Consider the following 16909-nt stretch of genomic DNA (forward strand, 5'->3'; position numbering starts at 1 on the left):
GCAACTAACCAACAATAGATAACTTCTTTGGATTAAAAAAAAAACATTTTAAATTAGTTGTCTACTTTTAAACTTGAAATTTGCCCCCAAAGTAGCTGCCGGCTTCTGATCTGCTGTCTTTTTGAAAATACAACGGTGCATTCTGGGTAATTTTTTACCAATTCTAGGCTACAAGAAACCTCTTGTATAGCCTTGCTCAGCTAGCTAAATGGCTAACACATGCCTCGGTAGAACATGAACATTGGAACACGTCTTAGCGGCTTCTGATGACGTATCTCCTAGGCAACCGGGTGGGGCCAAGACATCAAGGCGAGGTTCCTTAGCATTGAGAAACACCCATAGTCTGGCCATGACCCAAAAACACAGCTTGGTCATTGGGCGGAATCTACGCTTGTCTTTCAAACTGTCTCTGCATGCTATTGGACAGCGCTAGGATCAATCAGATTAATGAGACAGTCCGCCAAACCCCGTCTCAGAAGAAGTAGAAGAGGAGGAAGACAATGCACTATTTTTATAAATACATGACTTAAGTACCTCTATCTGCTTCTGTTTCAAAAAACCCAAGTCTACATCGTCCAAGTTGTTCCTAAGCCGACACCATCTTTGTAGTTGTAGCTCTGGTGCTGAGCCTGCTCAGTGTAACACAATCATAGAGGGCTGTAACTGGCTAGACCTAAAACAGTTTGAGCCAGTAGTAGACCTGCTACTCAGGCTACAGTGGAGATTCTTTGCTGCTGCTACGGTTTGTCTAGATTTCTAAGCTAACGTACGGCAGGATATGTCATTTGTACATGAGGCCTTTTAGATCAGGGTGGTTCTGATTGCATGGAAGTCTTATTAAGTCACACAGAAGTGACTTTCAAATAATCTAAACTTTCTAAACATTCCTTAATAACCAATGACATGTGGCCTTGCACACTCTGAGGTGCTTTAAGGTTCACAAAAATGCCAGATTTACATCTCCTGTAATGAGTGCGGCGGGAGATAAGTGCTTAAACAAACTTTTACTGTCCTTTCTACTGTGTCTTTGTGGTTATTATTGCTCTGATTGACCTAATGCAATGAACCACGGTGACTGGGAAAGGTCAGGTTTTATTTGAAACTCAGAGCACCTGAAGCACATTTCACTGAGACAGGCCCAGGCCTTAAGCTTTAAAGTGAATCAGCCTTTCTCATCACTGTGTTTTTCTCTTTTCTCCGTGTTGGTGAAGAATTTATAAATAATAGAATCTGTTATCGAGTTAGGGTAAATGTACATTTGGGTCTGGCCAGTCACTGACTTTTTATTTAATGCTGGTGGTGGTCGGAGGGACAGATGGCACCAATGTTCGACAGTCTTGTGCGCCCCAAGGCAGCTGTGGCTACAATGTAGCTCATCATCACCATCGTGTGAATGTGTGTGTGAATGGGTGAATGCGTGACTGTGTTGTGAAGCGTCTTGGGGGCTGTAGAACCCTAAGAAACCACCATACAAATACAGGCCATTTATTATTGAATGGGTTGATTTAGGTTTCTTACTGTAACAATTATCGACTAATCGACCAATGTTACGTTGAGTAAACATCCTTCTTTATAAAACAAGAAATAGCTGAAAAGTAATCATTCTTAAGAATATTTTAGATTCACCAGCAAATCTGTGTGCTGCATTTAAAAATAAAGATGTATGAACCACTTACTTATTTTTTCTGTTGTAAACAGCATGATAGCCTACAAACAGCTAGGGTTTTTTTATTTGCCCAATGATGCAGAGGTGTGGACTCGAGTCACATGACTTGGACTCGAGTCAGCCTCTAGTCATTATTTTAATTGACTTCTGACTTGACTTGATAAAATCTATAAAGACTTACGACTTGACTCGGACTTGAGCGCCAATGACTTGCGATTTGAATCTGTTAACTTCAATCAATCAAATTTTATTTGTATAGCACCTTCCACTGCCTTTACAGAAGCCTAAGGCACTGAACATAACATAAAAACAACTAAAGAGCAAAGAGACCACAAGACAGATTAAAACTGAAAACAAATAGGGACTAAAATAACAAAACAAATACGATAAAAGACTAAAATTCTACAAATCCATATTACATAAATTCCAAATGATAAAAATAAGTCTTCAAACGACTCTTAAAGACCTGCAGTGATTGGGGACTTTTTGACAACAAGTGGGAGCTCGTTCCATAGTATTGGAACTAGGACAGAAAAGGCCCTATCACCTCTTGTTTTCAGCCTTGCTCTTGGGACGATGAGCAAATCTTGGTTAGCTGAGCGAATAGAGCGCGTAGGGGCATGCATCTGAAGCAGTCCGGCCAGATATGGTGGGTCACTACCGTTGAGGGAGCATAAGACGAATAACAAAACCTTAAAATGTGCCCGATAATCCACAGGGAGCCAATGTAGGAATCCAGGACAGGAGTAATGCGTGTTGTTTTGTTCGAGCCTGTCAGGAATCTAGCTACCGAGTTCTGAACCAACTGCAACCGATTCAGTGCTGCCTGACTCAGCCCAGACTTGATGATGACTTGAGCACATTTGATATTTTAGCACAAAAGTGGCTCGACATTAACAAAAGTCATAAATCATTCTTGGTTGTGTGTTTGATTTACTGCTAAATGCAGCAGAACTTTGTTTATAATCATCTTAGGTGTGTTCTTGCTGTGTCTTTCTAATTCCATGCTTTCGTTCTTTTTAAACACAGAAACATATGATCAGTTTCAGTTGCACTTTCTGCTTGTTTGAGCAAATAAATGAAGCTTTAAGAAGCTTTATTTCTGGAATTTATTTATTATCATTGTCATTAAATTGAAGTTGGATGGATGACTTGATTATGACTTGAAAATTCAAAATTAACTCATTCACTGCCAGCCGTTTCCTGATCGGTAAAGCCCTTCGCTGCCAGCGTTTCTCAACGTTTTTACTGTTTTTTTTCAAAGTCACAGAACGTTGCGCGCTAGTATGATGTTGACACCAAAATAACCAAAACAAAGCGGAGACTCACCTCTTACATCAGGAAGAATCCGTGCGTTTCAAGCTTTATCCGTTCTTTCATAATCCGTTGTTGAATTGTGATCGGCAGAAGCTTTTCAGGTTCGCGCCTCACTTTTTTTACAGCAGCGGCCCAAAACGATCTCCTTACACATGGATTTTCTGCTTCCTTCCTGATCACGTGACGTGTGACGTACGCGGATGAAGATCGGCTTTAGAGCTGAGATGTTTGTTCTCGCGGTGCGGGGGCTCGTTCCGATGCCCAAACAGTAAAAAAAAATGCAAATGACGACTTTAGTCTTCATTGGCAGTGAATGACTTAAGGACTTGGACTTGACTTGGACTTCCACATCATTGACTTTGGACTCAACTTGAACTTGATTTTCTTTGACTTGGACTTGACTCGAAACTTGACTGGAAAGACTTGTGACTTACTCGTGACTTTCAAAGCAGTGACTTCGTCACACCTCTGCAATTATGTATTAGTTTTTCATACTTTAGAGAAGAAAGTTAATTGCTGAACTCTCAGCAGACGTTTTATAACCTTTAGACACACGCTTTGCATAACATAAACTTATGTATATTTTACTAACAGTTATGGATATGAAATTTTGTCACAAAAAATCTCCATGAAATTGTAGCGTTTCGTTAAGTTTGCTCAACCAGCAAGAAAAACACTCACTGCACCAACAAAATTCTGTCGTTTCTAACTAGAGCAGTCATTCAAAGTTCAAAGAGCCTAAATTCATGGAGCTGAAAGCCAAGAGAAAACAACCAACCCATCATTACCTGGGGTTTCTGCAAACATTTTCATATTCAGATTAAAATTCGGATTAACAGGAGCTCAGACCCTCGCGTGTGAAAATGTTCGGCATCATAAAGGGTTGGTCCTTAGAATATACACCAAGTAAGTTGTTGCATTTACTGTTTTACAAATAGTTATGAGTGAAAACTAGTGGATTCTTCCAGTTTGCAGACGTCTTTCTTCTTTGGGGGGAGTACACCTGCTATCTGTGTTTAATGAAAACAAGGAGGAAGTGGTGACAAAGTGTGTGTGTGTGTGTGGGGGGGGGGGGGGTGATGAAACAGAAGCGAGAACAGGAGGAGTAGGCTGAGGTAAAAGGTTGTCTCATAAATCTTAAAAGGGCACAGCGGAACTTTCTGAATGCAAATGAAATCATCAATCATGTCAGAGAAACAGAACGATGGAGAGATTGACGGGGTTACCGAGGAAAGACATTACAGCTGAAAAGAGAAGGAGAGAAAAGGAAAAGGAACAAAGGAACCCTTGTAGAACCTTTGTGTCACATTGGTAAAATCCAAAAAGGGGCATTTCATCCGACACGGCAAAGTCAAAATTAACCAAAACTCAAAGTAATGAAATTGTTTCAGGTCAGAGAGCACCTCTGGATGTTCACTCACTCCTTTCGAAATGATTTTCTTTAGAAGTTTTTATTCATTGATGAAATTTTGGTGTTTTACTTCTGAATGAGTGTCTTAACAGATATGGCGGGGATCTTTTTAAGAAATTTAATCGGATTCTTATATCCTTCCATATCCGGGGTCAGGTCATGGGAGCCGCAGCCTGAGCCAGGATGCCCAGATTTCCTTCTCCCCAGCCACCTGGGCCAGCTCCTCTGGGGAAATCCCCTGGCCAGCGTGTCCTGGGTCTTCATTTAGGTCTCCTCCTAGTTAGGCATGGAAAACCTCACCAGGGAGCCCGGATGTCTGAACTAATTTCAGCAGCTTGTCTGTGATCTTGTTCTTTGAGTCACTACCCAAAGCTCATGACCATAGGTGGGGGAAGGAACATAGATTGACTGGTAAATCTATCACTTATCCATGCAGATGCAGCTCTAAACAACATCGACCAATATCACCTGTTGATCTTGCGCTCCATCTTTCCCTCACTCGTGAACAACTTACTTAATCGTTATGCACTACATACACATGGTAAAGTTGCAGTGTTATCCTGGCACATCATCACGTGTTTTGCTATGTGTATTCCTTTATTCATTTTTGGTTCAAGGTCACATGGTATATCCTCATGTTTCCATTTTAAGTCGTGTTGTTACATTATCATTATCTACTACTCATTTATTCTGTTACTCAGTCAAGCATTCATTTATTGATATACACAAAAGTTTTATTCATTTACAACGATAGTGTATGGTGGTCTAAACCACCAAGGGGAGGATATGTAGGGGCTTTAAAGGTCAAGAGGTCATCTGTAGAAAAAGTATAGAGCTGAATTGTGAATCTTTGGGTTAAAAGCTTGATTGTTTCTGATAAAGTTTGTGTGCTGTGTTTCCACCAGCTCCAAAGAAATGTTGTTTTGAAGACAGAGCTAGAATGCATTGCGTGCAGAACTGTTTATCAGATAAAGTTATGGCCTTTAGTCCAGGTGTCCAATAACAGTATTTAGACAGGGCTATTAAGTCTTAAAGTGCAACTGCCAAGTTAAAGCTAACTTTGGAAAGATCTGGTATGAAGAGGAAATTCCAACCAAATGTCAAAGACTTTGCCAGTGTGATTCGGCTCTAATGCCGTGGGGATATCACCAAGTTTGGAATGATAGAACATTTCTGTGTCAACACTGTTGCGCATGCACGCGCAGCGCGGGCTCGTAGCAAGAAGGGTATAAATGAAGCATTCCACGCTTCGTCTTGGTCTTTTGTCTAAACGGCTGTTCTGTATGTTATGAGCAGATTCATTAAAGACCCACGCTGTCAAATGAATCCTTTCTCCAGCTTTTTAATAAGACCATAGAATCCAATACTACAGACTCCAATATACTTGCTCCACTTGAGGCAGAACCTCATGCCTAACCCGGAGAAGGCATTCTACTCTTTCCCGACTCTGATCCTTATATTAATTCAGTTAATGATGTGTTGTTTTTAAGCTTCTACATCTTTAAGTTAGTACTCTGCTCGATAGTTTAGTTTGTTCCAACATTCCTAACTTTCCCTAAAGTCAGTGGCGGTTCTACATGGAATTACTCCCCGGGCGAGGCCCCCTTTGAGGCCCCCCCACCACCACCGCCCCCACCACCACCACCACACCACCCCACCTGCACAAACACACACGTTTTCTACAAACAGGCATGTTTTATTAGAACGACTATTGAACATTCATTTTTCTAAGTTGCACATATTTACATTAATTACTATGAAGTTGTCAGAATGTAAAGCAATATACATTATACACTGTATCAAAATATATAGAATCAAATATACAAAAACAACTAAACTAACTAAATATTAAGAATATATGCACATAATATATAATAAATATTCTAAATAGCAAAAATATTTCACACATAACAAACTAAAGATAATCACTACAGCACTGCACTTAGAACAGAAAACACAAACTAAAATTAAAACCTAACCTCGATGCAAAGTCATCAATAATGTCATCATATGAAATCTGCTCCCCTACTGAGTGATTGATACTAATCAGAGCCAGGTTAGTGAGCCGCCCCTGAAACATAGGTGACCTCAGGTATGACTTGATCAAGTTTTGAAAAGCTCCTCTCAGCTTGAGCCACAGTGACTGGCAGAGCAGTCCAAAAGTTGGGGTAGATCTCCAGTAGATCTTTATCATGATCCATAATATTTTAGAATTGCCTCTGAAATTGTAATTTAAACTGACATAAAAAAACTGTAGACTACCAAAAATGCCAACTTTTACAGAACAAATCATGTAAAAAATAATCAGTGCAGCCATCTGCAATAAATAAACAGGATAGTTAGTGGTGACTGGGGAGTTTTCTTCTGCTTGTAGAGTTGTTTTATGTATTATTATGTGAACATGATCAACATGTGTTTGTTGTTGTTCAGGCAGGCCACAGGCTGCAGCGAGCATTTAACAAATCCTAGTTTGAATCAGTAAAAAACGATTCAAGGAATTTTTTCGAACCATTTGAATATTCGTTTCAATATTTCAGCCCTATTAGCTCTGTTAGCAACTAGCTGACCAAATTTAACCGTTAAAATCCCAGTTAACTGGTTCAAAAAATTGAAAACATGCATCATGAGAGCGAACATACCTTTATCTTTCTCCTCTTTTTTCTTTTTTATTCCTGAATCGGGCACCTGGTGGTTTTAGCCTTTTTAGCCTTTTTATGTTCATCTCTTCTGTTTGGCTCTTGACTCAATAAGTTTCCTTTAGTCAGGACTAAACAATTTGACCTTGATGGGGGGGTGACCACAAAATCGTTTTGTTTTTCCTTTTTTTATTCGTCCATTTCACACAATTCAGAAACACCTGAAAGAATGATAGGCCTGTGTTTATGATATTATGAATGAAATGTGGAAGAACATCAAGATGTGATCGACTTTAGCCATGTTAATACAGTTGATTCAGCCCCTACCCGCTCATTTCATTTGGGAAAGACCCAGAGGTGAATTCCCCCGCCGCACCCCTTCCCTTCCTCTTCTTCATACACACACACGGTGCACGGAGCGCCTGCAGCTGCAGGGGGCGCCAACTTGCTGTTTCCAATCCAGACACTGTCATATGACAGATAATAGAAAACCTCGGTGCGGCGCAGGTTTCTTTTTTTTTTCTTTTTTTTTACTCAGCGCCTGTGCGCCCCTTTTGTGTCATGAAAAAATGCCGCCCCGGGCAACTGCCCTGTCTGCCCGTGCCTAAAACCGCTACTGCCTAAAGTGTCAGTAAACATTTCAGTTGAAAGTCCAGAGCAAATCAAAACAGCTTCCAACCAGCAGTTTGAAGAAAATAATGGTGGAAACGTGCTCCTCAGCTATGGGAGTGGGACTCACTCACAGTTTAGACTCAGAACAGCCATGAATAAAAAACAGTACCTAAACGTCCTCCCTGAGGAACTCCTCTAATCATCCAACAACGGTTTAGTGATGAACAATGCCTTCTCCACCATGATGGAGCACCTGGACAGAGGGATGAAATCAAAACTTAGTGAATCAGGAACAAAAGATCACCATGTTGGGTCCAGGTTCAGGAACTTCCCCAGATCTTAATCATACTTATAACTTGTGGCCTATCCTCCAGAGGTGTGAGGACAAATTAAAAATGCACAAACTCCATCAGTCAGGATCTGGACCAGCATGTCAGGAGGAGCTAGAACAGGGGTGGGCAATTATTTTTTCCATGGGGCCACATGAGAAATAGAAAATATTGTGGAGGGCCGCAGGCCAAAAGGCTGAAGTCAATTATGCATAATATTAATGGTATTTCTTTATAAAAAGCAGTAAATACCATTGTTTCTTCAAGCTGGTAAGAGTAGACTATATGTTATAAATGAGCAAAAAGGAAAAAGTGAGGTTGGCTTACAAAAATGTGATTTATTCAAATTTCCCAAGGCAATGGTAAACAAAGTGTGCACATTTGGTTTTTGTTAAACATTTGTGACTTATATTAGTTAACAGTTTCAGTCACATTCACTCCAAAACACATTCTGAGTTTCAAATATTGTTGGAAAGAGGTTCTTAGCATTCTACAGACACACAGTATTGTCTGTAAAATAAAATCACTGAACTGTGATCTTGAGAAAGAGGTTTAAAAAAAGTGTCCCAGTTCACTGCTAGTTGCCTACATTTGTGGTCCAAACACCTTATTTTGTGTTTTTAAGCAATTTTTTTCTTATTCAGTGAGAGAAATCTAGTCTCTGCTGGGCTTTAACGAGTGCATCAAAGTCAGGTTGGATGTCTGAGGTGGAGAAGCGAAGCACAGCTGACAAATGATCATCAGTGAGAGAGGATCTTTACCTGGATTTTGTAAACTTCATCATTGAAAATGTTTGTTCACAAATGTAGGTAGAGCTGAAGAGAACCAACATCTTCTGAGCATGTCTCTTCAGGTTTGGAAAATCCTCCTTAAGAGAAGAGTAGAAATCCAGCAGAGATCCGGAATCTCTGCTTTCGAGTCCCAAACCCTCTTCAGCACTTTCCCCAGGCTGAGCCATCTGACAGCTGTGTGGAGTCCTCCACAAGAGCCACAAACTGTCTGTGATTCATCGCCCGCGCCCTGATGAAGTTTATTATTTTAGTAACAACATCAGTAACATGGTTGATTTTTAGCACTGACTTGCACAACACATGTTGGTGTATAATACAATGCAAAAACACCTATTTTTGATCTGCATCGATTTCTGTCACTTTATCTTGCATGCGTTTCAAAAGTCCGACATTTTTCCCTGTAAAGCCGGACGTACACTGTGCGACTTTTTCACTCGCAGCACTCAGCTTCAGCTCAAACTGTACGACTTCCCCGCAGAGCAGATCTCACGAGTCATGCGCTCACACTGTACGACCCAGTTCTCGCATGCGACCTGACTGCTCACACTGTACGTCTGGTAGCAACATGTCGGCCCTAAAAATGTGCTAAAAATAGCAGTTTTTACTCAACACGTTAGACTTTTTTGTCTTGTTTTGCCTGTTGTCCTTCGGGAGTGCTGCTGGAGGACACACAGGGATTTATGGGGGTTGGATGAGGAAAACGAAATAAAGAAAGTAAATCTGTGTTTTGTGATCAGTTTAATTTGACATGAACACGACAAACACACTTTCTTGACAATCTTTGTGAGTAAAAAAAACGTGTAGAAACAAAAACGAACAGCGTGTGTTATTAGGGAAATAGCGAGCGACAAGCGTTGATGCAGGATTGCGCGCGCATGCGCCGTGAGTGGTTCTGATACTTTTTGGGTCGCAGCTGCTCGCAGCGCCGCTTCAACAGTGCGATACCCTCACGAGGAACGAGCGAAATATTAAACACACCAGAGTGCGACCTCACGACTGCTGATCGGCGGCTGGTCACGTGGTGTTAATCGCCTCTCGTAACCCCCTGTACACTACACGACCGCTCGGCGCAAAACTCGCCCCGATGTCGTGGCTTCTCGCACGACTGGAAAATCGGCTCAAAAATGTGAAAAAGTCGCACAGTGTACGCCCGGCTGCGACAGTCTCTTCCATTTCAATCCCAGAGTGTCCGTGCACGCATTTACCTCTGTAAAAAGATCACTCCCTGTCGTTGTCCCTCTCATCGACCGCATTGCTGCCCGCTCCTCTGTGAGCTTGAAGTCCGTTATCCCCCGGACAAATACGAGCAGCTGGGCTGTGTCCCGGACATCACAGCTCCCGTCTAATGAGAAAAAGTCAAAACTTGCCACTTCACGTTGCAGCTGAAGCTCCAGGTTCCCCGCAATGTCCTCCATCCTCCTGGTCACGGTTCGCTGTTTTTAGCTATTTTGTGGGATATCACAAAGCTGGTCCTGGTTGCTGCATCCCTGGATGTGTGAAGCTTAGTAAAAAAGCCTTGCTGCTTTTGCAACTTTGCTAGCAAAGCTTCGGATGTCCGTGCCCTCTCAGCATCAGACAAGTTCTTGTATTTTTTCCGAGTGTTTCTTGTCGTAATGCCGACTCAAATTGTAGTCCTTAAACACGGCAATCTCCTCCCCGCAAACCAAACACACGGTTTTACCTCCGACTTCAGTAAAAAAAAATACTTAGCAGTCCAATTTTTGTTGAAAATCCTGCATTCGGCATCTTTCTTTTTTTTTTTTTTTTTTTTTTTTTGCATGAGCGGACATTTCTCAGGCTACAATCACCATGTCAACCGCGGGTACTTGTTGCTATACGTATTGCGTCATTGTGCACGTAAAATACAACTTCAAAATAAAAGCAATGCAGCCTTAGCCCATGCATGAGGTAAAATGAGAAAATACATTTATTTTGTAATTTCCAATTAACCTTACGCGGGCCGGTCAAAGTCAACCAAAGGGCCGGATGTGGCCCGCGGGCCGTAAAATGCCCAGGTCTGAGCTAGAAGCACCAACACTGTTACTGTTGGTGCTTTGCATGAAACATTTCTGAACTGTAAAATGTGTGTAATTATTTCCATTGTACCATAATAACTTCTGAGAGAATTACATCAAAGTTCTTGAACTCTTTCATTCAGAGAACCTTTGACAGCATCTGTTCATCATTAGGATATAGTATAACAGTAACTGATTTCCAAACCTCTCTGTCTGTCAGGACAGAAATGCTTATTGTTGCACGTCAGCCAGCAGGAATCCAGAAACACATTACTGGGTCGTCGAACAGGAACAAAAGGCTCTGGGCTGGAGAGGGTAAAAATCCTCAGCTAAACGAATGTCAGAGGTGCTTCAGTGGAACACGCAGAACATCGGAGTACAAAGGCAGTCAGTGTGTCTGACTTCACACACGGACAGGGAGAAACCACTGAAAGAGACAAGCTGTTAGTGAGTGACAGCTGAGGAGATCCAGTCTCTTCATGATGCTGGAGGTGATCAGATTTCAGTGAGTCATGTCTCACAACATGATGGTTCAAATGTCCCCTGCAACAGAAACGGGAGTGATCTGAAATCCGTCTTAAATACCAACACTTAGTTTTCCACTTGTAACCTATGGAAATCCAAGAATATTCATCCATCCATTTTCTGAACCCGCTTCGTCCACGCAGGTTCGCGGGGGAGCTGGTGCCTATCTCCAGCGGTCAACGGGCAATTAGGCAGCATACACCCTGGACAGAGTGCCAGTCCATCGCAGGGCAACACAGAGACACACAGGACAAACAACCATGCACACACTCACACCTAAGGACAATTTAGACAGACCAATCAACCTAACAGTCATGTTTTTGGACTGCGGGAGGAAGCCAGAGAACCCGGAGAGAACCCACGCATGCACAGGGAGAACATGCAAACTCCATGCAGAAAGATCCCAGGCTGGGAAGCGAACCCAGGACCTTCTTGCTGCAAGGCAACAGCTCTAACCACTGTGCCACTGCGCAGCCCTCCAAGAATATCAAAATACAATACTGTTTATGAGCAACTTGACTGGTCATGTTTGAGGATCATTTAGGCATTGGCATCAGTAAAATCTCAAAAGCCACAAGTTTTAGCCTCTTGAACAGCCTCAGTTCAGAGAAATTGAGTTTGTGTAAGACAGCTATGAAGAGCTGGAGGCTGGTCTGAGTTCAGCCTAACCCGTACTTCACATTGGAAGCATCAGGGACGGAATGTGGAACGTCACTCCTTCAAATTAGAATCCAACATAGTCTATGGGGGTGATTCAAACCAGCTGCGAAGTGGAAATTTTCAGGCATGTCAGGTAATTTTCTAAATAAAAGACTATTGTAGTGATGTGATTTCATATTTATATAGATTATGTCAAAACATATGACCAAATGGCTTATTAACTCCATATATCGTTCCAGAGATGCAGTGGTGTGTTTTTCATGGCTTTAATCCTGGCACTGGAGAGGAACAACATCTATGTGACACCAGAGATATCAAACATGACTTCCTTCTTTTTGGTTTAATGCCAAACCGTGGATTTGAAGTTTCGAGAGATTTTGTAATCTCGTGAGGAGCATGGCAGAGAAGCTGCTTCACTGCTGAGATTCTCTCGGCATGTACTGGCACGCAGCAAAACTTGCGAGTAAAGTGTTCCGATCCGCGACGCTGATGCCTCCAGTGTGTAGTAGGGGTAAATATTACAATAACCCAAGTTTTAAGAGATTTTAGATTGTTTTTAAGACTTTAGTCGTTGACTCATCAGTCTTGTCTGATGTTGCAACTGTTTAGTGGCCTTTCTGATGACATCATTCAGCAAAATTCCGGGATAGCCTGACCTAGACGATGACTAAACGGGGAATGACTTCTCCTGCCAACACATTGTTAGTGTGTGTATGTGGGGTTTGGATTGCATCACTAGTTTAATTAAACTGTTTTTTCCTGAGAAATACTCTGGAAGTTTGTTCTAGCTGGAAGAAATCCCCATAATATCACTGTTGGTTTGTTCTGTATCTCCTACGGCACCAGTCTCTAATCCTGGGTCAGAACAGAGACTTGTCCCTGTAAAACTGGTTCATGAGAAGAACAGTGCATTATAAACATCGTGGTTTACTACTAGTATGTACAGCCTCAACAGTTTAATGGTTGCAGTATTTTTACAGACTAGGAAATAAAGCAAGTTCTTTATTTTTGTCCTTTTATAAAGACCAAGTTCACTGAAAAAACTTTTTTACTTATTTTTGAATTACGATCGGTCGCTCTGAGTTTAGCGTGCAGGCTAAGTGTGAAAATAGTCCTACCCTATCTCCTGCATTAGCCTCTGATAGAAAATACACAGGGAATACTCTGATTAGATAGACCACACAGATCTATGTCACATTAAAAGAATTAGCATCCATGGACTCACCCAACTTTTCTCGCAACCCGGGAAGGTTTTTGTTGATTTTGTGTCCAGAAAACAGAAGAGAATGTCGCAGCTAGGGATGGGTACCGAATTCGGTACTTTTTAAGGTACCGACCGAATTCCATAGTACCGACCGAGCACCGATTCACGTCATTTCAAACGGTGCCTCGTTTCGGTACCCGTCCATCCTAACGAGAACTTGCCAAGACAGCTGCGCATGCGCAAGAGCGTTTTGTCGTCGCTTGCTGTGAACCAGTTGTAAACAGAGCAGCATGGTAGAGAGAACGCAGGCTAAAGCTTGGGTCCACTTCACTAAATGTGATGGGTAACTGGATGATGAAACCAGCGACAACTATCTAAGTGAGACATCCTCATCTTAATCTGCTCCGGTAGGTAAATATAATTAGCTTGATATATTAGCTTCCGTTTCGCTAATGGTGCGTTCGCTTTCTCCTCGGAACTCTGATTTCCCGACTAGAACAACATGAACGCGCTCTAAAGTTTGGCTTCACTTTACTAAATGTGACGGGTGAAGACGAAACCAGTGACGATCTAAGTGTGAGGCATCGTTTTAATCTGCTCCAGCAGCTAAATAAACTGTTTAAGATATCGTTAGCTTGATAAATTAGCTTCCATTGCTACCATTGTTATCAGCTAATGGTGCGTTCGCTTTCTCCTCGGAAATTCTAACTTCCCAGTAGGAAAAATCAAATGAGAAAGGACGGCAAAAGGAATGAAGATACACAGTAAATTTAGTTCACAGTAATGTTGTTTGCTTCAGTTTAATTATCAGGTTATAAAACTACAAGGACGATGTTAAAATACAAACAGTTGAATGTTATTTATCGTGATATTTATCAAATATTGTTATATATTGAGAAAAATATATATTTAATTATAAAAGAGAATTAAAATAATAAACACTCAAAAGTATCGAAAATTGGTACCGTTAAGTACCGGTATCGATTCGTAGGTACCGGGAATTAGTACCGGATCGATTCAAATGTCAAAGGTACCCATCCCTAGTCGCAGCTAGTAGAAGCTAACTAGTATGGAACTAGGATTGGGACAATATGACATTTAACTTGCACCAAGTTTTGTAACTTGTAACATGTTTTGTAACTTGTAACTTTCATTTTGTAACAGGTAAATTAGGTTTGTAGCATGTTATTCTCATTTTTTAGCATTTAACTTTGGTATGTAACATGAAACTTTTATTTAGTAACTTGCAAAAAAAAAATCAATGTACAAGTTTCAAATCACAACTTTCAAAACACAAATCTTAGGCTACAGTTACAAAACTCAAGTCCACAAGTACAAAACATTTTGTCCCAGTTCTAGCTTGCTTCCAGCATGAATTGTCTTGGACAGGAATTCAAGACTCGTGATGCCTGTCATTGGTTCTTTGGGAAGGATGCAAACTAGAATTGGGACAAAATGTTTTGTACGTGTAGACTTGAGTTTTGTAACTGTAGACCTACATTTTGTAACTGTAGACTGGGATGTGTGTTTTGAGAGTTGTGATTTGAAACTTTTACATTGATTGTTTTCTGCAAGTTACAAAATAAAAGCTTCATGTTATGTGTCAAAGGTTACGTGTTACAAAACGAGAATTGCATGCTACAAAACAAAAGTTACAGTTACAAAACATGTTACAGGTTACTAAGCTTGATACAAGTCACATGTCATATTGTCTCAATCCTAGTTCCATGAATTAGCTAACATTAGCAACACCAAACGGCAGATATTCTTCAGGCTTGTGTTATTTGTGGAGATAAAACAACGTTACAGAGAAAACAGTCAGTGGTAGAGTCGTGTTGCTGTTAGCCAATCAGAGGCGAGACATCCAAATATTTTTTCAAAGTCCAAAACCTGTCGTGTTCCGCTCACCTCTTCTCTGGCTCACTTCTACTTCCTGAAATAGGAGCGCCAAAGCTTTTTCCCCACAGAGATCAACTCACAAGGCTTTCATTTACATGAGAGACCATGTGTTGAAAAAATAAGTGAACTATGTCTTTTAAAATAAAATTTTTATTTTGTTATAACAATTTATTCATCTGAACCTGATTGGCTTAAAGCTATCATTCATTATTAATCAGATTTTTGTATTTCTTGTTCTTCAACCCTCAGCTCTACAGACGACTCAACCGCCCAAGGTCCTTTTTCCTCCAGAGAGACAAGATACGGTGATAGAAATCACACCTGGTAAGAAGGAAAAACTCATCTCTATGTTTCATACTTGTTTTAAAGCTGTGATTCTTGTGATTCTGCATTGTTTTCACTCTTGGTGTAAAAGATCAGAGTCGTGGGTTTCGACCTTGTGGCTCGTGAGCTGTCTTGGATGCATGGATGTTTCAGGTTGTTCTGTAACGATGTGATCAGTAGCGTCTAAATGCAACAGGTATATAACCTCTAGATGTTGATGTTGACTTGATACAATGAGTTAAGACAAGTGAAGGTGTTTTCGCAGATCGTCATGGATGCGACGATGCAACAGGAAGATAACAAACCCAAATGGGCTCAGAGTAAACAGCGAAATTACAATGTTTGGAGTTTTATATGTGATGTTAGAACTGCCTCCTTTTGGTTCCTGTGAAAATATTTCTAAAAGTTGTGCAAAACTCTCTGCCCGGCAGAGTGAAGGTGTATAAAAAATGGATGTCAGGCAAGGGCGTAGAAACCGGGGGGGACGGGTGGGACGTGTCCCCTCCAATATTGGACAAACGCGCAATAACACCCCCAATAACATGGAGAAGAAAAAGATTGATTTTGAAATATTTGACTCGCGAGCTTTTATTTTGAAAGACACCACTGACTTCTCTCCGACACAGCCCCTCCCCTCAGGGAGTTAGGCTGGCTGAGGGAAGCAGGAGTCAGAGCCGGGGCAGACACAGGTGTCAGAGACAGACGGCAGCAGCTCAGCGAGTTCTTCTCATGGACAAAAACATAAAGAAAGGAATTGTGAGTTGGTAATAATTTAGTCCAAGAGGATAATTGTATTTCTGGTCAAACGCTAGACTAGGAAAACAAATTGACTCAATCAGGGTTTGTTGTCGGTATCCAGATCTGGATTCTTTCTGCAAAGGACAGCGCTGTTGTCACCGGGAGCCCGTTGCAAGGTTATGTCTGTGTGATCTAACAATTGATCAACCATTGCTTAAAAATTAAATACAGCTTAGCCGGTGAATTGCTGTGATCATAAAACACGTTAACGGCAGCACGCAGAACTCAAGAGGCAACGTTTTACGTGATGTTTACTTGTTGCTATGAGTAATAAGACAGAAAAAGCCACGCCAAAATAAGTTTAGGAAGCCCACTAAGAATCGTAATAAAAGCATTTAAATTAAATACCATACGCAGTTGAGGAAACGTTGGTTTAAGTACCTGATATGATGTGGTCGCTGCATAAGCGAAAACCTTTACTCTCGGGGTCCCACAGCTTCATTTTAGCCTGGAGGCTAGCGCGTTTTATTGCGATGATCCAACGTTTGCGGCGTTCTGTATCTTGGGGAATCCTGTAGATGGCTCTTATCTTATCTAATCTGCGTCTGTTCTGCATCCTGGGAAACAACAGGAATCTAGCATATTTCCCGTTTGATTGAGTTTTCTGACAATAACAAATAGCCCAGCTGCGGGCTTCTGCCTGCCAAGATGGCGCCGTTCGGTTTGAACTTTTGCATGCCGGGAGAAGTGACATCAACTCCCAGAGCTCTATAGGACTCTTT

The 16909-nt window shown here is 41.3% G+C and overlaps 1 protein-coding gene across 2 annotated transcripts in view; it reads left to right on the forward strand.

Moving 5' to 3' along the window:
- il1rapl2 (interleukin 1 receptor accessory protein-like 2) overlaps window positions 1-16909 on the forward strand; it is a 713182-nt gene that overhangs the window by 559769 nt on the left and 136504 nt on the right. For both annotated transcript variants that reach the window (XM_070553197.1, XM_070553198.1), the window contains exon 7: window positions 15315-15389. In XM_070553197.1, coding sequence (XP_070409298.1) covers window positions 15315-15389 — 75 coding nt within the window. The remainder of the gene's footprint in view (window positions 1-15314; window positions 15390-16909) is intronic.

Source organism: Nothobranchius furzeri, chromosome 1 (assembly GCF_043380555.1).
Source record: "Nothobranchius furzeri strain GRZ-AD chromosome 1, NfurGRZ-RIMD1, whole genome shotgun sequence".
Taxonomy (NCBI): Eukaryota; Metazoa; Chordata; class Actinopteri; order Cyprinodontiformes; family Nothobranchiidae; genus Nothobranchius; species Nothobranchius furzeri.